This window comes from Podarcis cretensis (assembly GCF_951804945.1).
Source record: "Podarcis cretensis genome assembly, chromosome: Z".
Classification (NCBI taxonomy): domain Eukaryota; kingdom Metazoa; phylum Chordata; class Lepidosauria; order Squamata; family Lacertidae; genus Podarcis; species Podarcis cretensis.
In genome coordinates this window covers 30,454,927-30,476,980 of record NC_137184.1, presented here as the reverse complement: position 1 = coordinate 30,476,980, position 22,054 = coordinate 30,454,927, and the positions used below count along the sequence as shown (strand labels likewise).

The following is a 22,054-nucleotide window of genomic DNA, read 5'->3' as shown; positions in this document are numbered from 1 at the left end:
CATCCATGAACTGCTATATGCGTTTGTGTATTCGGCTGTGCTTGCAAGGCAGAAAACCTGCCTTGGCAATTCTTAAAATCCTGTTGTTGTTGCAACTGTTCGCCTGTTCTGTGGAGAACATTATTTCCTCACACAGCAGTCATCACTTCCAAGACCGCTCATGATGGTTTCAAGTCCTTCAAATCCCTCCCTGATATACAAAAAGAGATGATGCAGCTGTACCACTGGGCCAACCAAAAAGGGGAAAGGGGAAAAAAATATTTGTGAGGTGAGCAGTGCTGTCTTTCAGTTTGTCACCAAGAACAATTCAATGCAGACCCTCCAAGTATACCTATTTTCCAAGGACGTCCCTGATTTAGAGAAGCCGTCCAGGTTTCTGATTTGATCCCAGAATGTCCCACTTTTCCTTAGGATGCCCCTATTTTCATTGGAGAAGTGTTGGAGGGGATGTAGTTATTCAACCCCTGAGCCATCTGAAGACAATCCTATAAATGAAAGCTTTATTATGTTTTTGTATGTGTTGGAAGCTGCCAAGAGTGGCTGAGACAAAACAGTACTATGTGTGGAGTAAAAATAGTAAGATTATCATTATGGAATGGGACGTCCCTGTTTTCATCAGAGAAATGTTGGAGGGTATGGAGTTATTCGACTCCTGAGCTGTCTGAAGGCAATCCTGTATAGGGAAGTTTTGGTTTTTTTTTAATGTTTAATGTTTCATTATGTTTTCATATGTGTTGGAAGCTGCCCAGAGTGGCTGGGGCAACCCAGTAAGATGTGTGGAGTATAAATAGTAAAATTATCATTATGGAATGGGACATCCCTGTTTTCATTGGAGAAATGTTGGAGGGTATGTCCAAAGTGCTGGGCATTGAAGACTTTGTGTTAAAGAGATAAGATACTGCGCTCTAATAACCTTGAGACTGAACTATTGCAAGGTGCTCTCTGTCCAGGATATCAAAGGACCATCTCCTCTCATATGAGTCTATCCCATTGTTAAGATTGGCAGGAGAGGCTCTTCTTTATGTCCCATCAGTGACTATGATAGGGCTGGCAAGCACACATGAAAGGGACTCCTCTGTGGCTGCAGAAATCCCTTCTAAGGAAAGCCCATCTTGGTCACTCTCCAGTGGCCCTCCACTGCCTTAGTGCAACACTTTTTCAGCAGTCTTTCAGTCAGCCGCCATAATTTATTTTTTAAAGCAGAACTAGTGAACCAGAGAACTTCCAAATGATGCTAGACTCCAGCTCCCATCAGCCCCAGTCAGCATAGCTCACAGTCAGGGATGCTGGGAGTTGCAGTCAGCACCTGGAGTGCCAAACATTTAATGGTGTGATGTTTTGTGGTGTTTGTGACTTCCCACCCACTGAGATTTTCAATGTACGACCTGTTTTAGGTACTCCCTGAGAGTGAATTTAAGTGGTTATAGCTATTTATTTATTTGTTTGTTTGTTTGTTTGTTTGTTTGTTTGTTTTAAAAATGTATCTTATTAGGCATCTTGGGCACATGTGTGGAAAAGGTGTGATGGAAATGTTTTAAATACATAAATAAACCTTCTTGGACATATTGATAGGTTTTAGACTGCCATATGATGAAAGAAAGAAAAATGTTTATTAACCACATGAGTTTTAGTAGTTACACTCACTGACTAAATTCGCACAGATTTCCATGTATATAAAAAACAGTGCCCAATTAAAATTATGCACACAACTGGCATGGCAGGTACCACCTTAGAAGAGGCATTTCCTACTGTATGACGGCCTACAAACTTCAAAAGCTTATCGAGAAATCCCCATTGAACTCAATGGTACTTCTCTCTCTCTCTTACTCTCTCTCTCTGCATGTGTATGTGTGTGTGTACACACATATACACATATATACACACTGCAATCATAGTAGGTTTAGATTCAATCCTCTGATGTCAAGTTCATTGGGTGTCCTTAGGCCTGCAGGAACAATGATGTGTAGGGGAGGAGAGGCCAACAGGGTCATCCCATTTCTCCCTCTCACTTGATGGTTATCACACTGGGAAGGACGTTTGTGAAGGAGGGGGCACTCAAAGCAGTGTCTCCGCTGAAGATTTACCAATCATGCAGGTTTATTTGAAAGATGACTATCCTTCAGATACCAAGGCTCCCTACGGTATTCTGGGACTACCTGCCACCTCATGCAACTGGTTTGGCACAATGTTTTGGCTTAGCACATGTAGAGCAGTCAGACTGTAATCAAAGTCATCTGCCCAACATTTGTCAGTCTGCAGGCAAGCAGGCAGGTATTGACATTAGATTAACGAGAGATAAAGGTGTGGTGCCTAAACTATTAAATGAAGCATTTCTAACACAAGCAGCACTACCACCTAGACAGCACAATTACTGTCTGACCATTAAACCAAAATAACTCATCGCCATCTTTTGATACATGACTACAGCAGTTGCAATGCAGTTTAGTCTCGTTACTCCTAAAGTAGGCTTTGAATGTTCCCATTTTACAGATGGGTCATATCTCGTAATGCTGGCTCAAGCCTAAAATCTCCAGTCTTAACTCTATTGTGGATTGAATGCGGAATGTTTTAAATAATTTGGGCCCCCTATATTCTCGGCACAGGGACGCAGGTGGCGCTGTGGGTTAAAGCCTCAGCGCCTAGGGCTTGCCGATCGAAAGGTCGGCGGTTCGAATCCCTGCGGCGGGGTGCGCTCCCGCTGCTCGGTCCCAGCGCCTGCCAACCTAGCAGTTCGAAAGCACCTCCGGGTGCAAGTAGATAAATAGGGACCGCTTACCAGCGGGAAGGTAAACGGCGTTTCCGTGTGCGGCTCTGGCTCTGGCTCTGGCCAGAGCAGCGATGTCACGCTGGCCACGTGACCCGGAAGTGTCTCCGGACAGCGCTGGCCCCTGGCCTCTTGAGTGAGATGGGCGCACAACCCCAGAGTCTGTCAAGACTGGCCCGTACGGGCAGGGGTACCTTTACCTTTACCTTTATATTCTCGGCACATGACCACCTTCAATAGGTTTTGTGAGTGATTTCCAGGGGCTGGTTCAAATTAGCACTAGAAATTCCCTGCTTGTGGAAAAACAGGATCTCAGGGTTAAGAAATGCTGTTTGTCTACATGCAGGGAAGATAGGTGTGTGTTCCATGACACAACCTGAAGTGGTACAGTCCAGAAAAGGCTTTACCACTTGGTTATGTTAAATGTATGGAGCTTCCATGAAAAATACAGGGAACCCCAAATACCCTAAGGAATATTCTTGTTTTTCTTATTGTTCTTTTTTTTTAAAAAAAAAAAAAGATTAATGAAAAAATTCGAGGGAGAAAAAAAAGGGATGAAGGGGGAAACCCCTTCAGCTCACATCCATATTAATTTAAATATATACATATATTGATATAATTGAAACATATATTTTAATTGAAACATATATATTGATATCCACCCGAAACAGATGTTTTTAAGAAATATCCTCAAATGCAACAAGGGCAGTTAGGGGCCACTGCAAAATAGACGGTTGGTCTAAAGATTCTGAATTATTTTTGTTGTTCTTTTTCATCATCTCATTATTTATCGCCACCATCATTGCTGCTGGTTGCATGCTTCCCAGAGAGGCATCCTAGTGGATGCTGTGAAAACATGACATCTCCCTGGGCTCCCTTGGGAGGAAGGGGAGGGAAATAAATATAATTTATAATTATAAACAGTAATAATAATAAGTATATTGACAATGAACCAGATGGACCTTTGGACTGATGGAGCAGGACTCTGATGATGATGTTAATATTAGGATGTTGGACCTCTGATCTACAAATCTGCTTCTTCCCTAGTTTGTGTTTGTGTCCTGCCTGCACTCTCTCTCTCTCACACACACAGAGACACACAAACAGAGGAAGACACACACACACACACAAACTTCCTCTGTGCAACTGTATACAAACCTCACGTGCACCAAGGTCAGAATTTTTTTCTTTTACTGTTCTTTGATTAATGCTGAGAGCTGCAACGTGTTTAGACAGGGTCACGACCCCAGGCATCCATTTAATCAAATTTCTCTGCTGTGTGTCCCTACGGAGCCATCGCAATGAGAAACTCTCTCAATGAAGGAAAGGGGGAAAGGGAGAGAGGTGGAAAGAGATGGAGGGAGAGGGGAGGGGGGGAGGGGAGGGGAAGCACACTTCACATCTCACATTGTTTACACACTGTTAAGTAATTATTTCACTCTCCAGACCCCCACTGGCCATCAGCGGAGAAGTCACCTCCTTGGAGATCCTAAAGAGCTTATTCAGCAAGATCTAATCCATTTGTTTCTCGCCTGCATCAGAAAGCTTACTGCTTAAAGACTTCTTTGTGAATACTAAAGTACACGGGGTCCATGCTAATGATCTCACTAATTATTACAGTATTTCTCCTTCCTGGGAGATGCAGAAAAGGCAAGAGCAAATGGAGGCTTAAGCAGCACAGCCCACGCTGCCCCAAATGCACACACCTGCTCACCCCACAGGAGAAGACCCGGCTGGAGCAGCCATGAGCAAATCAATCTCTATCCGGTCCGTGTCACTTTCACGTGTCATTCCCCCCCCCCCATAAGTCAGTTCCATCTTGTTCCTGCATTAAATCTGTGATTTTTTTTAATGGCACTTTATATATTTAAAACTTGCTTCCTAAATATGTATTTAAACATGGACTTTTAAGCATACTTTAAAAATGCTCGTTTTAAACATATTTTGATAGGTTGGGTTGTTTTTTTCCTGAACTGTGAACTGCATTGCACCGTTCAGGATGTGTAAACGCTGGTGGATAACAAAGTTCTGATTGGTTAGGGCAGAGCTTTCCAAACTTTCCATATTGGTGGCGCACTTTTTAGACATGCATCATTTTGCGACACAGTAGTTCAGTTTTACTAGCAAACTGGAGGTTAGACGAACCCCCTTTCCATCCCCAGGAGGAGCATTTGTGTGACACACCTTCTTCACACTGCAGCCGACACACTGACTGATGTGTCACAACACACAGTTTGGAAAGCTCTGGGTTAGGGACTGAGCAAAGAACCAATACGCACTGGAACAGCCACATCTGTAATTGTGCCCAACTAGGGCTAAGTGGGGGAGGCAAGGAGCTCAGTGAGCTATTTAGCATAGGGCAGCCCGCCCAAGGAAGAGGTCTTGTAAGAGACTGAGAAAGCCACCTCTACCTTCTAGAGCATCTGCCTGTGTCCCTTACCGTGTCACTTTGACAGACCATACATTGATCCAGGGTATATGGTTCATGTCTGTGTCTATCTTGATTCATAAAAATCAAATTTCTTGAGCATCCGTAGTCTGCTGCAGCCTCATTGCAATGTGTATCCAGTCAGGAAATCCCTGATTTAAATGCTGCCCCTTCCAGGAACTCACTCAATGGCCAGAAAGAAAGTCCTTCCTTTCTGCCTTCTTACTTGCAATATGGTTATAAATACTTCTGTCCTACCTTTAGGGTTGTTGTAAAGATCAGAAGATAATGTATGTGAAGCCCTTTAAGTCCTCTAAAGTGCAATATACATTTTAGAACATTAATAATCCTGCTTTTCTTTCATTATAGAGCTCTTAGGTGGTCTTCCAACCAGACAATGATCAGACTCAGACCTACAGATCTATTTCTAACTTTGTTTCAATATGTGCCTTCAGATCATACTCAGAATGCTCCCCATCTCCCCACTACTACTCCTATGAGAAGACAGGTATAGAGGGAGAGTGGGCACATTTGAAAATAATTATAAGCCACGGTTTAGTGTAACATACAAAAACAAGAATAAGTTTTATTGGGCTCGCATGATTTCCCTTACATTAGCTTTTGCTTTAGTTAGCCACAGTTTGTTGCCTAGTCCTTACCAATGAACTGTAATTAACCTTAACTGTGGTTTGCTGAAAACAATTCAACTCATCATTTCTAAAGCCAGCAGATTTTAAACTAAGCACAGTTAATGTTAGGCACAGTTCCCAGTTAGGATTACTCTAGAAGCTGTAGTTCTTGAAAACTCTTCTCAGCCACATAAGGAGGAGAGAGGGAAAGAGGGGGTTAATTGTAGTGCCCAAACAAAGCCAGAAACAAAAAACTCCACATTGCAAGGTTCCCACCTCTCCCCACCCACATGGGAGAAGACAGGACAAGACACAGAGGAAACAGGTCAATGATCTATTAGGACACTATTAGGATATTGTAATCTGAATCTCCTTCAATAACGTCAAATCTTGCTCCTGTGTAACTGGGATTTTGCATGCATGAACATCACATTGAAAGTTGTTAAGTGGGAACCATGAAAGCGGCTTCACTCACTGCTTGAGAAAGTGTCAGGGCTGGAGTCAGATGCACATCAGCACTCAAGTAATTAAGTCACTGGTGCCAGTGAAGTTAACTCTTTATTCAAGTAAACCAAAATACAGCCTTTGCTTGAGCCTCAGAGTCTGAACTGCACTCTGCCACAGTCTCTTCCTGCTCACTAAATCCTGTTGCCCCTCCAGCTTTTGACCCACCCCCCCAGTCTCCGTCATCCCACCACCAATTCCCTGGCTCTGAACCTTCTTCCCCAGGGGGTTCCCTTGGGAGTTGCCCAGCTGGGGCCTCCCACTACTCCTCTGCACCCAGCCAGTCCATGTTGGCATTTACAGTGAAATCAAACAGCAAGTCAATTGCATGCGCTGGCAACCTACACACAAACCAAGATGCAAATGGAAAAAAAGGAGGCTACCACCTTCCAGTGTGTCACTCTTGCTGCTGGCTAATATAGTTTAAGATAAGGGATGTTTGCACCCAGCAATCTACCTCAAGTGTTTGGTTCCTGATTCTAGATACAGTGGACACTGGCGTAAGTAAAGCAGCAGTTCGCTGGTAAATCTTCTCCATAAATGAAGTATACCAAACTGTAAAGAGATTTCCAAACTCTACTACATGGGACCTCATTTCTAGGGGCAGTTCCAGAGGGTAACATCAATGGGCATTTGACAGGGCAAGACCAGCAGAGCGCTCACTTCTCTAACAGCACTACTGTTTCCACTTTGCATCCAAGAAGATTAGGTGCAATTTAAGAGGTTGTCAGTTTACATGCCCTGCCTCTCCCAGATTGGGGAGGATGACATGGAGGGTGGCATGCTCAAGAGCTCTCAGAATCCTGGAGACAGTACTCACCAGCTAAAACCACAAGAGGGAACTGTTTATCCTTCATACTAGAGACTCAAAGGTATATTCTGGAGTTTGGTTTATTGAGGGAGGGAAAGGGAATGCTTCCCGACTGCTCGGTAGTGGCACCATTTTGTTTAAAAACATATTGTGCCATCCATACTGTACTCCCCAACATGTGGAAACCTGTGGCACTCCAGGTGTTATTAGACTCCAACTCTCATCAATCCTAGCCAGCAGGGTCAATGGTCAATTTGCCAGCAGGCTAGTAACCACTATGGGCTTATTTACAAGTCTGCAGTCAAGACATAGGATGCTGCCTTATACTGAACTGAAACAGTAATCCACCTGGCTCAGCACTGTCCACAGAGACTGGCAGGATAGAACCTGGGACCTTCTGCATTCATTATGGCTCTCCCCCATACTTTATACCAGCTGCCCCAACCTGGTGCTCTCCAGGTGTTTTGATGGGAGTTATAGGCCTTAAATATATAGAGTACACAGGGTTGGAGACAGCCGCCTTATAATATTTTTTGTTTGCCCTCTGCAGTCACTCTTAACAGCAAAAAAATCTCCTTCTGCCCCAACTGCAGCTGCCCTTTTGCTGAATCTTTGCTGCTGCTTTTCTTTTCTGCTGCAAATACTCAATATTTGTCCAGTAGCTTTCAATAACACTCTGATCTTTTATGCAGCTCTTCTCCAGGGCAAAGAGCAGAAATGAGGCAGGCAGGTAATGAGGAATTACAGTTTGCCTTTATTTAATAGCTCCATCCGTCAGAGTAATAGAGATGGAGCAAATGGTAACCTTATTCACCCAACCCTTCCTAATTGCTAGCCTGAAAAGCAGCAAGAAAAGTGTATGAGGGGGGGACGACACCACACTGGATCTAATTGCAGTTCAGAAATTAAAGGTGAACAACTTGAAAGCCAGGCGTAAGCATAATGCTCCTGTCTTCTAATTCAAATGCAAACAGACTGCAGAAGGTAAGACAATTAGAAACCAAAGAGAAGGCAGCAAAGCAAGAAGAAGCCAGGGTCTGGCAAAAACAAAGTCCCTCTTTCAACCCAACTTGAACCCTCACCTTTTCCTCCCTTGGGCTGTTGGGATAAATGCATTCAGGACGGCTTGCTCATCTGCAGAGGGCACCTCCAACAATGCAATTCAGTCCCCATGGCTATTACTGCACACAGCAAAGAGGTTTGATCCCTGCTGAAGGTGGCAGATTTCAGGTGCCATTATGCAACTAGGAACCACAGCTCTTTTCAAGAAGGCGCAGAAAAGGCCTGTCAGAATTATCGAGGGGTTGGAGTACCTTCCTTAGGAGGAAAGACTGACACATTAGGCTGGGGTTGGGTTCATTGAGATAAAAGTCAGGTAAGGTGGGGAAATAGCTCAGTAGTAGATGGAGAGTGTGCTTTGCATGCAGCTGTTCCCAGGTTCAAGCCCTGACCTCTCTACGTAAACAGATCAGGTGGCAAATGATGAGGAAGTCTGCCCAGGACCTTAGAGGGATGCTACCAGTCAAGAGTCAGCAAGTACGAGTTGGGCTGTCTTGAGTTAACAAGAAAATATTTATTCACGCAGTGTGTAGTTGGACTGTGGAACTCACTCCCACAAGAGGAATTGATAGGCACCAACTTGGATACCTTTAAAAAACGAATGGGAAAATTCATAGATGAGAGAGCGATCTGTGGGTACTAGCCATGTTGTTATGCACTGCCTCCACAGTCGGAGACAGTAGTGCTTCTGAATACCAGTTGCTGGAAACCTCGGCAGGAGAGAATGCTCAGGTGCTTGTGCCCTGCTTATGGGCTTCTTGTGGGCATATGGTTGGCCACTGTGAGAACAGGATGCTGGACTAGATGGGCCTTTGGTCTGATCCAGCAGGCTCTTCTTATATTCTTATGTACTCTGACTACCAGCATCTCTCCAGGGTTTTGGGCAGATAGAGGTGTTTTGAATGTTCTGTGGTCTGACCCTTTTAAGTAGAGAAAGGTAAAGGTACCCCTGACCATTAGGTCCAGTCATGACCGACTCTGGAGTTGCGGCGCTCACCTCGCTTTATTGGCCGAGGGAGCTGGCGTACAGCTTCCGGGTCATGTGGCCAGCATGACTAAGCCACTTCTGGCGAACCAGAGCAGTGCACGGAAACGCCGTTTACCTTCCCACCGGAGCGGTACCTATTTATCTACTTACACCTTTATGTGCTTTCAAACTGCTAGGTTGGCAGGAGCAGGGACCAAGCAACGGGAGCTCACCCCGTCGTAGAGATTCGAACCGCCGACCTTCTGATCGACAAGTCCTAGGCTCTGTGGTTTAACCCACAGCGCCACCCGCGTCCCTTAAGTAGAGAAACCATGCATTAAACCTAGAAGATTTTTCAGGAGTGCATGTACACCGAGGCCTATATATGTATGGAGTGGGGGGGGGGGATGAATGAGAAAGAGCACTGTCTTCTTCATCCACTGCCACAAGATGTGATGCTGGAGTTTGGCTGAGATAGCTCTGAAAGAAGATTAGAGATAGATTTGCAGTAAATATATTTATCCGTTGTTATTAGCCATGACAGCTAAATGGAATCACCATATTCAGAGGTAGTCTAGCATGAAATACCAGTTGCTTAGGGAGTGGGGATGGGGGGGTGGGCTGTTGCCTTCATTTCCAGTTAGTGGGCATCCTAGAAGCATCTGACTGGCTACTGTGAGAAACAGAATGATAGGTGATCTTGAACCAATGGACTCACTTAGCAAAACAGTTCTCAGGCTTCCATGAGACATGATCTACCCAAGGCATTTTAGTGCCTGATTGTCAGGACCGGGTAGCAAGCTGGTGCCAGGAATCAGGGTGAGAGGGAAACCAGGAGACAGGACCTGAACACAAGCCAGGAAGCAGGACTAGAAGAGCAAGACTAGGAGCAACAGAACCTTAGCAGGCCTTGTTCAAGCAAAGCACCACGGAGGCAGGCAGCTTTCATATATTCCCTTCCTCCCAGCATGCAGCCTATTGGGCAGAGTCAAAACATCTCCTGGTGTTTACCAAGAGGATGCAATTGTGCACTTCACCTGATGGGGGCAGTGATCAGTTGCTCTTTAATCTTCAGCAAGAGGTCGCAGTCATGCACCTCAACATATGGGGCAGTGGTCAGCAGATCCTGACACTGAACTGGAAAATCCAGATGGCAACACCCTCCCACTAACTACCGTGAGGCACAGTATATAACTGTGAGACAGACACACACACACACACACACCCCGAAATCAGTGAGAGCTGTACAAAAACACGCTACCTTTCTTCCACCAAGTAACTCAAGGCAACATGCATCCAGGTGATCTCCTATCCAGGAACTGACTGAACCCAGACCTGCTTAGCTTCAAGTGGGATGCTACATCATATACCTCCAAACAAAGCTACAGGGGTAAGAAAAGGATTTATCCACAACATACAAGTAACCTTTAAAAGGGCTGTTTGTTGCAAGGAAAAGCACAAAGGTTCAGGTTTGTGCAACCGCACAATTATGATTTCTACAACAACGAATGAAGCTTTGGGGACATCTGACTCAGACACATGCTCTTCCTGTATGTGGGTGTGTTGGGAGGGGGGTTATCTTTCCTGCTAAGTGGCCCTTTCAAAATGTTACCCTTGCAAAAATGACTCTCAATAAGTGTTATTACGGCACATTTTACAGATATAGGAAAGCAATAATGGCATTCTTTTAAGCCTCGCTGCAAACACAAAGGACCCATTTTATCCAAGGAGTGACACACATCTGAACGACAGGCTTCCCACCTGCCACCTGCTAAATCTTTTGCAACTTAAAAGTTCTTATCATAAGCTGAGAATCCAGTTTTCATTTTAAATACAGTCGTACCTTGGATCCTGAACTCGGATGTTTTGGCTCCCGAATGCCACAAACTTGGAAGTGGTTGTTCCAGTCTGCGAACATTCTTTTGGAACCCGAACGTCCAACGTGGCTGCCATGGCTTCTGATTGGCTGCAGGAGCTTCCTGCAGCCAATCAGAAACCACGATTTGGTTTTTGAACGTTGTGGAAGCTAAACGGACTTCCGGAACAGAATCCATTCGACTTCTAAGGTACGACTGTATATCCAAGTTCCTGGGCATCATGGTTAAAAAGATACACTTGACAATAGATATTAACAAACAAGGATCTGGACACCATATTTTTTAGCAATGTAGCCTAGTCCATTTAGCTGCTGCATCACACCACAATCTCCTGTTTAGCTGGCAATATTATGAAAATCAATAGATCCATTTTGCAAATTGTTGTCAAACCAGGGGTTTCCTTTCCTGTAGCTGTACACCTGGTTCTTCCAACTTAAATGCAGCAATTTACATTTCTATCTATTACAAATCATTCTTAGCATTCAGACTCAGTTCCCCATCCTGTCAAGATCACCTAGAATTCTGTTTCTGACTTCTTAAGATGCTAGTTATAACCATCACCCCAGTTTTGTGTCACCTGAAAATCTGATAAGCATCATTTCCACTGCTTTGATCAAGTCATTCTTAAACCTGTTAAACAGCACTGGGCCTGGGACAGAACCCTGCACTTGTTGACAAGGAGCCACTTCTGTGGATACAGTCCAACATCCAGCTACAAATCCACCTAAAAGTGTAATAATCTAACCCACAGTTTAACAGCAAGAATATAATGGTGGGTCTTGTTGAAAGCCTTAGTCAAATCAAGATATACTACATCCACTGACTTCCCCTGATCTACAGAAGAATAAAAGCTGCCTGATATGGAGCCACACCCATAGTCCATCTAGTCCAGGGTGGCCAACTCCCAAGAGACTGTGATCTACTCACTGAGTTAAAAACTGGAGGTGATCTACCCCCTTTTGGGGGGGGGGGGTTCAGGTCAAAGTTGTAGGGCTTTTTTAGGGGGGAAGAAAGCCACATTTCTTTGGGTTGCAGGGCAAAAATGTTGAGCTTTTCTAGGGGAGCCAAAGTTGTTGAGCTTCTTCGGGGGGAGATCTACCAGTGATCTACCACAGACATCCAGTGATCTGCCAGTAGATCACGATTTACCTGTTGGATGTGCCTAATCTAGTCCATCACAGTACTGTACACTAGGATGGACATCAGCTCTCCAGAAGAGGTGTACTTACCTAGGGTCACTGAGAGATTGAAGACCCATGACTATTTCTGCAGCAGAGTCCCAGCCTTCAGCATGTTACAGCCACCCTATCAGCATGAAAGGGGAGCTTTCCAGCCACCAAGAAAAAGCCACCTCACTCTTTGTGCTGATTCAAGCCAATCAGAGTGTGTGCACAGAAAATAGTAAATCTAGCTAAAAATCTAGTTGGAGTGTGCTGATATTTGCAATTCACCCCCAATTATTATTGTTGTATAATTATAATTGTATGATCTTAGAAGGGGTGTGGCTATGAGTGGGTGTAACTCTGACTATCAAATGTTAACTGGAATTAGTTCCCTTTTTGATATGCATGCTGAACTTCAACTAGCACCATTTCCTTTGTAAAATGAACTTTCCAAGCTCTGGATATTTCGCATGTTCCAAAAACACCATCTGTAGATACGCATGCTTCGTAAAACACATAAAATACACCAGGTTTCTGCTGTGCTATGCATTAAAGAAAGGGCACTATGCAGTTGAGTAAGAACTTTTACTATTAACATAAAAGAAAGCTATAGGCCTAGGTCTCCTTGTCTCACCCCCCCCCCCTCCTGCTGAAAAGAAAGGGATCTTCCATCAGCCAATTGTCATGTATCATATATTTCATCTCTCTGAGGGCCAGGGGCTCAGGTTCTTTTCTCCAGAATAAAATACACCAAGGGGGAAATTTGTGTTGCACTCTACACCATTTACAAACTGCTTCCAAATAAATTAAAGCACTTTCTGCTATTCATTAATCCCTGGATGCTGCCATTTTTGCATTTGTGCTCAGTATCAGAAAATCCTCAACTCCTGGTTCCAGGAGCTGCACCTCTATCTCTCCTCTTCTTCCCTCCCCAAGTACACAGATGGTGACCTTTCTTAAGCGCACCCCAGAGATATCGCATAATGTAAGTCAGAAAAAGGAGAGTGAACAGGGCAGATGCCACCAGAAAGAAAATTCGGTCCAGCAAATGCAGCCAAAAGGATGAGAAAACTAAAGGGTGTGTGTGTGAGAGTTTAGTTGGCCATTTGTCAAATCCAGACATTAGGCTGGATCATCTCTATTCTGACAATCTATTGTATTTTGCATAAAGTAGGAACTTCTACAGTCCGCACCATCTTCCAAGTTTAAGATTCTGGTTGCAATCCCATAGTCGCTGAGAGGCTGTTCCAGAGACCATGGTATTTTGAGGATCTCCTTCCCAGGGGGGAGAGAAGGGGATCTGCCTTGGGGATCCCCCTCTCAGCTGCAATGGAAAGGGCTGCCACCAATGCCCCTCTGTTGTCACTGCAGAGATAAAAGGGGGGAGTGTTCCAGACGTTTATTGGAATGGAGTCTGGACCTCTCCCATTCCTCCAAGATGGCTATTGAGATTGGTTTAGCAATTAATCCAGTTTCCTGAGGAAGTCTGGGAATTAAAACTCTGTGAAAGGAAATTAACACCCTTAAAAACTGCAGCTCCATGATTCTTTGGGGAAGTCACAACTGTTTAAAGAGGTATAATAGTGCTTTTAATGTATAGTGCAGCTGTAGCCTGGCTTCAACACTAGAGGTGCAACAACATCTTTCCCTGCATCTGCAGGAGAAGGCTAGTTTAAGGGGTTGATGACAGGCCTGTGGCACACAGCTCTAATCTCCCAGAGGACAATGGCTGGGGGCTCACGAGAAATAGCATGGGGGGAGATGCCGTTGCCCCCACCCACAGTATCTACCAGCTGATTGCCTCACTCTGTCTAATGGTAGGGCTGGCCCCAAGGGCAGGTATGAGTTATGCTTACTTGTCACCTATAGCATGTCTTGATCTAGCCAGAACAAAGGTGGACAGTGCTACTCAATGAAATCAATAGGACCTTTGGCACAGACTTCAAGGTGAGCAAGAGGAGACCCTCTGTCAACAAGAATTTCACTTACGTTTCCTCTCTGAGTAAGCAAAAATAAAAATAAAAATAAAATCCAGCTTGCTCGCACCAAGTTCTCTCTGTAAGAAACTATCCCCTGTAAGCATTTAGCAGACGGGAAACGGGACTCCATTTGTGTAGTGGCATCAATGCAAATCTAATTCCCAACATTAAACTGGAGAGGCAGAAGCACATTTACAAGGGCTTTGTGGCTGTATCTCTTCCTTCAGTTAGCAAAGTTAAAAATCATTTACTTTTGAGTACTTGCTGTAAAACGCTAATTGCCCTAGAGTCCTTATGGGCTCCATCACTGCATCTGCAATGGCTTCCCCATACTCATCAATGGAGGAGGTGACTATGTGGACACAATGACGTGTTTCCTTTGCTGAACTGAACATAAGGGCTAGCTCGGTGCTCTTTTTTCAACCGTTCTCCACCTCTTCTTGAGAAAAGAAATTGAATTTAAAAACTGGAGTGAAATTCTCATGGGTGGAGGAGCGTGGGGTTTTTATGTGTTTGCTTTAACTTCTGAGATGGTCAAGAGGTGTTTTTGAGTGTCTTTTCTTCCCTTCAACAATTCATCCCCAGTCGGCAGCCATTCCAGGTGCCTTCAGTAATAGCCCTTGGCTATCACTCCTCTCTTCAGTAATAGCCCTTGGCTCTCACTCCTCTTTTTTCAGATCAAAAAGTGTGGGCGTCTGGGGAATCTGAAGGCTACTGGAGAACCTTGTGACAATAAGATGAACTCAAAATCCCACACTGCCTTAAATTTAAAAGAAGTCCTCAAATGCCTTAAGGATGATTCAGGAAAAAATGGGAACTGCTTTCAGAGGAGAATAAAACTAAAGACAACTGGGAAGACTGATTTGGGCAAAGCACAGAACTAGAGAAGGCAAGGCCTGGGGGAAAAACAGAAAAATTGGGGGGGGGGACAGGTTTTTTTCTGTTTTCCCCCCGAAAAATGGCTTTGGGGTAAAACAGAAAAAAACCTGTCCTATCCCTCCATTTTTCCCCAGGCCTTCCAGCACCCACACATCGGAGCTCCCTGCCGACTGACACCAGGCAGGTGCTCTCACTGTACTCTTTCTGGCAACTGCTCAAAACATTTTCGTTAGGGCCAGCCCATCTGAACACGTAGAAGCTGCATGCGATTTACAGTGGTACCTCAGGTTACAGATGCTTCAGGTTACAGACTCCGCTAACCCAGAAATAGTACCTCGGGTTAAGAACTTAGCTTCAGGATGAGAACAGAAATCGCACAGCAGCGGGAAGCCCCATTAGTTAAAGTGGTGCCTCAGGTTAAGAACAGTTTCAGGTTAAGAACGGACCTCCAGAACGGATTAAGTTCCTAACCCGAGGTACCACTGTACTTCCTTTTAACCACTGCTGACTTTAATCAGCTTTTGAATACTCTTAAGTACCTGCCTTTAACTGTGTTTTATCAATCATTTTAATGTTCTGTTGTATATTTTTGTAAACTGTTTAGAAGCTCTCTTACCATCGTGTGGTTTATAATATATAATAACAAATTCAATTTAAAAAGCACACACACTCCTTTTCCTTTCAAACAAAGCCTTAGCGCAACATACTATTTAGTAATTGTATGTTAGTTCCTTCTGGGCTTGGCATGCAAAAAAATTGCCTTACGCTTTGCCCTGGCTGTCCAGAAGTAGAGATGAGATGGCCTGGGGGGGGGGACGGAAAAATGGGGGGGGGAGTTTTCCCCAAAAAACCACTTTTGAGAAGTCCATGAGAAAAATGACAAAGAGGAAGAGGAAGAAGAAATGGAAAATTATAGTAGTTCAGAAAATGAGATAAAATAAACTGCATGTATATGTTGTATCTTCTGTTGTTTTTAAAGCACTATTCAAAGGGTAGACCTTCTATGGAGCTAAAATATTGAGGTGGACCTTAACTTTATTTGCTTTTGGTGATAAGGGGCAAATCTGATTATTCTTTATGTTGATGGTTTCTTGATTTTTTTGCTTTTGAGGGAAAGGGGGGTGGTTACCTGTTTATTGCAAGCACAATACTTTTATATACACTGCGTTTCACACAATTTGTAAAGCTACTCCACACTGAACTTTTTTTCAATTTTATTTCCCATTTTTCCCAAAATTTCCATTTTTTCCGGGGGGAAACGTTCCCCCCCCCCCATGGCTTCAAAATTTTCGGAAATTTTACATCTCTACACAGAACAAGGACTTTCTGCAATGCACCCCACATGGAGTGCTGCATCAACTTTGAGGTGGTGCAATTTTGAACATGTGTTAAACTTATTCTCAAGGCCTGATCAGTTCTAAGCTGTGTCTCTTCTTCACTTCTATCCAGTATATATGGCATGCCAACTTCCATCAGCCCTCAACAAGCATTGTCAGTCATCAGGGATAGTTGTCCAACCACATCTGGAGTGTCGTACACTGCATGGTAGTTCCTTGGAGATTGTTAGAAGAAAACACTGGTTGCTCAAAGCATCAAGTGTTAATCCTGACATTGGCACAGAGGAGGAGGAATGAACATGGGATGAACATCTCTGGTTCCATTCTATGGACTCATTCACTACTACATGCTAACATTCTGGCTGAACATGGTCAATTTCTAGAATTAATTCTAGAAATGGTGCGTGTATAGTCTACCACAACTTGCATTTCCTTTCATTTACTCTGCCCTCTGCTCCTCTCTTAGAAAGGCTCATAGCTGATGAAACATACAGGCAGAGGCGCATCCAGTTGCCTTGTTCAGCTACCCTTTTATTAGTGTGTGCAAGCATTTCTGTGCATTGGGCAGGGGGAGGAGAATGGGTTGAACAAATTAGCTGTAGCAAACTGCACAGAATAATGACAGGTCCCTAAAGTATTGCTATCACTCCATAGAAAAGACCAGGCAACTTGGAACTCCAAGATCAAGATTCAAAACCAGATGGGAGGATTTCAAAAGAATCCCTAGAATAAATGAGTGGGAAGAAGGGTTTTTATTTCACATGCTCAGAAACCATGCCCTCTTATTTGGAAGTCCTTCTCCTAATCATAAGCGTGTCGAGGGGGCTGATTGTGATTATGCAACAGTGAATAAGAAGCACTCCATATATGCTCTAAGAACTCACTATTTTATATATTCTACCAGTGAATGGTATCAATAAAAAGGAGCTATGGCTAAGCCACACTCAGTCTTGTATGCAGATTAAGTCCAGCTAATAAGAGAAGAAAATCAAGGGATAGAATATAATGGAATAGGAATTCTCAGAGCAAAATCTATAAATACACATGTTTGGAAGAAAAGCAATTGGGAAAGGTCTCGGACATTTATTAGTTGGAGGGGGCCTCAAAATGTTCACATTCTTTGTTCCTATTTCTTGCCTAAAAGCTGCTGAAAGTGCAATCACCCGAAGCTTCAGAAGCAAGGAATGTTTGTGCTAAGTTGGAATGACTTCATATAGGATAACGCTGCTAAAATAAAAATTCAAACCATGTCACCAAAATGTAGTTGACAACATGTATATTATGCAATTATGACTGTCATTTTATTACTGTTATTAATTTATTAGTATAATTGCAATTTTTTTTCAATGTCATAATGTGATAATAAAGGACTTGTCATTACTGAGTTAACCTCAGAACATCTCTGACCTCAGGGGAGGGTGCTCTCCGCTTTCAGTCCAAAATGAGCTGTCAGTTACCACAACGACATTTTGATGACTACATTATCTTGTAATTAAGTGTCTCAACAAATTTCTCCTTTTGATTGACAGGTAGTTAAGACTATCTTTGACCACAGGGCAATTCCTTTATATTTCAAGAATATTTTTCCCCTTAGCACTGAAAGAGAAAGATGAACATTTAAAAATTAAAATGTTGGAATATATATAACACTTAAGTTTTTATGTGTAAAACAATGGAATCTCTGACCAATGCTAATTTCCCCACTAGTCTCACACTATTGTGTCAATGTGACAACTCTGACAGATTCGGAAAGTCCTGAAGTTCTTTGCCAAAGTTCAAAAAGTGCACTGTTTTCTTTCCCATTGTTTTCTTTCCCGTTGTTTTCTAAATAAGTATGTACAGAGCCACACAGAATCACGTGCACTGACAGCATAGTTCTTGCAAAGGGAATTAATAAAGTGCTGCATGACTGAGGACCAGAGAAGCTGAATGGTGGGTTATCTGGAACAGATCAAAGGAACTCTGCAAACTGCAGCTTTCAACTTAAAATCAGAAGTCCAATGATGTGTAGTCACTATAGATGGGGCAGTCTGTTTTGGACTGAATGTCAACAATGAGCAAAAGCAAAGGGCTGGACCACTCCTTCCTTCTCTCTCTCTCTCTCTCTCTCTCTCCTATCTCTCCCGCTCCTGTTCCACCTAGCAGACTCCCTGCAGAAAGAAGGGTAAAACTTGCTGGAAGTCTAACTACTCACTTGCAGAGGGTTTTTTGAAATTAGGCAGTGGACAGTAGGTTGTCCACCCCTGCCTCAGAATATACAGAGGGAAGCAACAGCTGCCTACAGCAGGATGCCACCCAGAGATGCAAGCACTGCGTCTTGATTGAGGCTGGTCTTCATAAGTTTGCTTATGGTCCAGATGAAACTGAGCATTTGCTCTCCATGGGGCTGAATTAAAAATGCATTGGATAGTTGAGGTGCACTAGGCCGTATTCTAGTAAGCTGTTAAATAAGTGGGTCAACAATGCAATATTCATGAAGGTTAGGGATTAATTTTTAAAATATTTTTTAAAATTTATACGTAAATATGCCTTTCGTATTACCGGTGCTAAACAGGCAGGGAAAAAAACATTAAGCAAATGGCAGGTAGTACATTTCAATGTGGAATTCTAAAATTCAATCTACATCTGCAGAATCATAAAACAACAGGTTCCCTGAAAATATGGACTTATTCATTTCTCCTTCCCATCACCAGCAACCTTGGACCATTGAGTTGCCACTTCTAGGTTCCACAGCTAATTGACTTTTGAGTAGTTCTGATTACTTTTGAGTAGTTCTGCACCCCACCACACAACCAGCAGAGAGAGGATTTCCTGATCTACACAGCAATGCTACACATGTATACTCAGAAGTAAGTCCCATTGACTTTATCTGACCAACAGAATAGTGCCTTCCACATCATTGGGGGTTTGAAGCTGGTGAACGTAGCCTCCTGTTCTGAACTGGGCATGTCCCCTTGACCCCAGAATGGTCCTGCCAAAGCTTGCACTCAGAAATGCATATCAAGTCAGACCACTGACATCTCTAGTTTAATGTTGCTTACCTAGCCTCTTCCAAATTGGGGCTTCCCATATGTTGTTTGACTCCCAACTCCCATCAGCCCCAGTCAGCATGGCCAATCGTCAGGAACAATGGGAATTGCAGCCTAGTGGCATTTGGAGGGCTCTAGGTTGGGGGAAGCTGACATACAGTGACCGGCATTGGTTTTCTACAGTTTCAGATGGGGTCTCTCTCAGCCCTACCAGGAAATGCCAGAGATTGAACTTGGGACCTTCTGCATGCAAAGCAGAAGCTTAGCATCCCTCCCATGTGGCATACCCAGCCTTCATGATAACATCCTAGGGTGGGTTATAACAAAGTAAAAATACAATATTCAAATCAGCTAAAACAATTTGTAATCAAAAGAATGGGGCAAAAAGCTATGACATACTGAATGCAAAACAATTATGTTTTTTGTTTAATTTACTTCACCCTATTTTAGGTCTTTGGTTGTAATAAATATTGGTTTGCTCTCTATTCTGTCTTTCCTACTTTACTACACATACACACACACAAAATACACACACACACTTGCAAATCTACCATCTGCAATGCATGGATAAGTCTCACTGAATTCTGTGGAACTTGTGCATGATTTGCTATGCTCAGGGTTGCAATCTCAGTGTCTATGCATTTCCACCCTTCAGAAGCGTGTGGCAATTCATCAGCGATTTAACCTATAGACATTTGAAGGTTGAAGAGCACCTCAGAGGGGTCGTTGACCTTCAGCAACTGCAAGATTCGTAGCTTCAGCTACAGTCAATATATATTTATCTTTCTGTTGGGACTATTACAACTGTTCAAGTAATGCTGACCTTGAAACTTCCTGTGCTGGATGCAGTAGAATAACGATCCCTGAAGGAAAAGTATAAAAATATCGCAATAGGATGTCTAAATCTAAAATGCACATAACAATTAAGAGCACAAGGATTCCAAATATACACCACCTGGAAAACAAAACAAAAGAAGAAGGAGGCTGATTTTTGGCACAGTCTTATAACTGCCATTTGCACCACACATGTCAGGCTCAAAAATTGCATATCCAGATGTATTTCTGATCAAGACTTATATAGCTTAAGAGACCACATCTCTCAGGATGAATCAGAGCCCGTTCAGATGTCATACAGTAGGAAATGTGCTTGTACCACTGCATAAAAGGCAAGAGCAACTTCATTACCTGGCCTGGATGTACATAGTACAGTTATATTGCTGAAGCTAAGCAGGTTTGGGCCTGGTTGGTATCTGAAGGGAGACCACCTGAGCCCTCCACTTCCCATGGATACCACCTTGAGCCCTGCGTTGAGTGAAATGTTCTACGTATGTATAATAAGATAAATTTAAAGCACCTAATATTTTTATTTACTAAAGGGATTGCTGTCCCCAACCTCAGACAAATGCACAGCCCGGCTTAATAAAATAAAAGCAAATTAGAAATGCACTTCAGTTTGTCAATGGCTATTATAAATTATAATGGCTTTCAAGCTTTTTTAGTGCTGATTTTGACCTTTAAGGCTCCCTTGTCCTTAAGGCTGGGTGATAATAATAAAAACAATAACAATACTACCGTTGTATAATTTTAAAGAAATATCATCAGCCATTTATGATTTGGGATCAAGGCACCTGGAAGAACACCTATTTCCACAAGGGTCTACCTGTCCACCAGGTATTGGGAATATTGTTCAACCTAAAGGCCATATTCAGGGACGCGGGTGGCGCTGTGGCCTACACCACAGAGCCTAGGGCTTGCTGATCGAAAGGTGAGCAGTTCAAATCCCCGTGACGGGGTGAGCGCCCGTTGTTCAGTCCCAGCCCCTGCCCACCTAGCAGTTAAAAAGCACGTCAAGTGCAAGTAGATAAATAGGTACCGCTCTGGCGGGAAGGTAAACAGCATTTCCGTGTGCTGCTCTGGTTCGCCAGAAGCGGCTTAGTCATGCTGGCCACATAACCCGGAAGCTGTCTGTGGACAAACACCGGCTCCCTCGGCCTATAGAGCGAGATGAGTGCACAACCCCAGAGTTGTCCACGACTGGACCTAACAGTCAGGAGTACCTTTACCTTTACTTTAAAGTCCATATTCACTTCCAGAACAACTCTCATGAGGCCCCATGCCAGTGGAAGGTGGAGCAAGAGGCAAAAGGGGCATAGCAACTTTTGTTAGAAACTTCTGCTTCTAACTTGCAAGGCTAAGCATATTTTGGAAATAAGTTTGATGGCTGGTTTCTTTTAGAACATAGGATCAGTTCCAAACTGGAACTGTTTATAGAGAGAGACCTGAAGGGCCACACTTGGCTCTAAGGTTCCCTGTCCCTGCTGTAGACTAAGGTCTTCAGCAGGGCTCCTTCTACAAGACATTAAACCTTCATAGTGGTGGCACCCAGATGGGAAAAAAGCGTTCCCTAGCAAATAATAATAATAATAATAATAATAATAATAATAATACTTTATTGTGGTCCAAAGACCCACAAAACAATTTCAAAACAAGATACAGTTAAAACGGCCATACAGACAGATGGAAGAAACCAAGGAAGTCATTTTGTTTTATCTAGGGCATAATTATCTTTGTTTCTTATAACCTCTGAAAGAAACTTTGCCACGGCCAGTGTAATATCATTTGACCTTT

The 22,054-nt window shown here is 43.4% G+C and overlaps 1 protein-coding gene across 9 annotated transcripts in view; it reads right to left on the bottom strand.

Moving 5' to 3' along the window:
- Positions 1-22,054, bottom strand: part of DACH2 (dachshund family transcription factor 2) — a 324,276-nt gene that overhangs the window by 225,540 nt on the left and 76,682 nt on the right. The window contains exon 1 of one of the 9 annotated variants that reach the window (XM_079961676.1): positions 20,250-20,363. The exons of the other annotated variants lie outside the window; for them this stretch is intronic. Within the exon in view, the coding sequence (XP_079817802.1) occupies positions 20,250-20,344 (95 nt within the window). The 5' untranslated portion in view covers positions 20,345-20,363. Of the gene's footprint in view, positions 1-20,249; positions 20,364-22,054 lie in introns of those variants that run through there. 9 annotated transcript variants of the gene reach the window in all.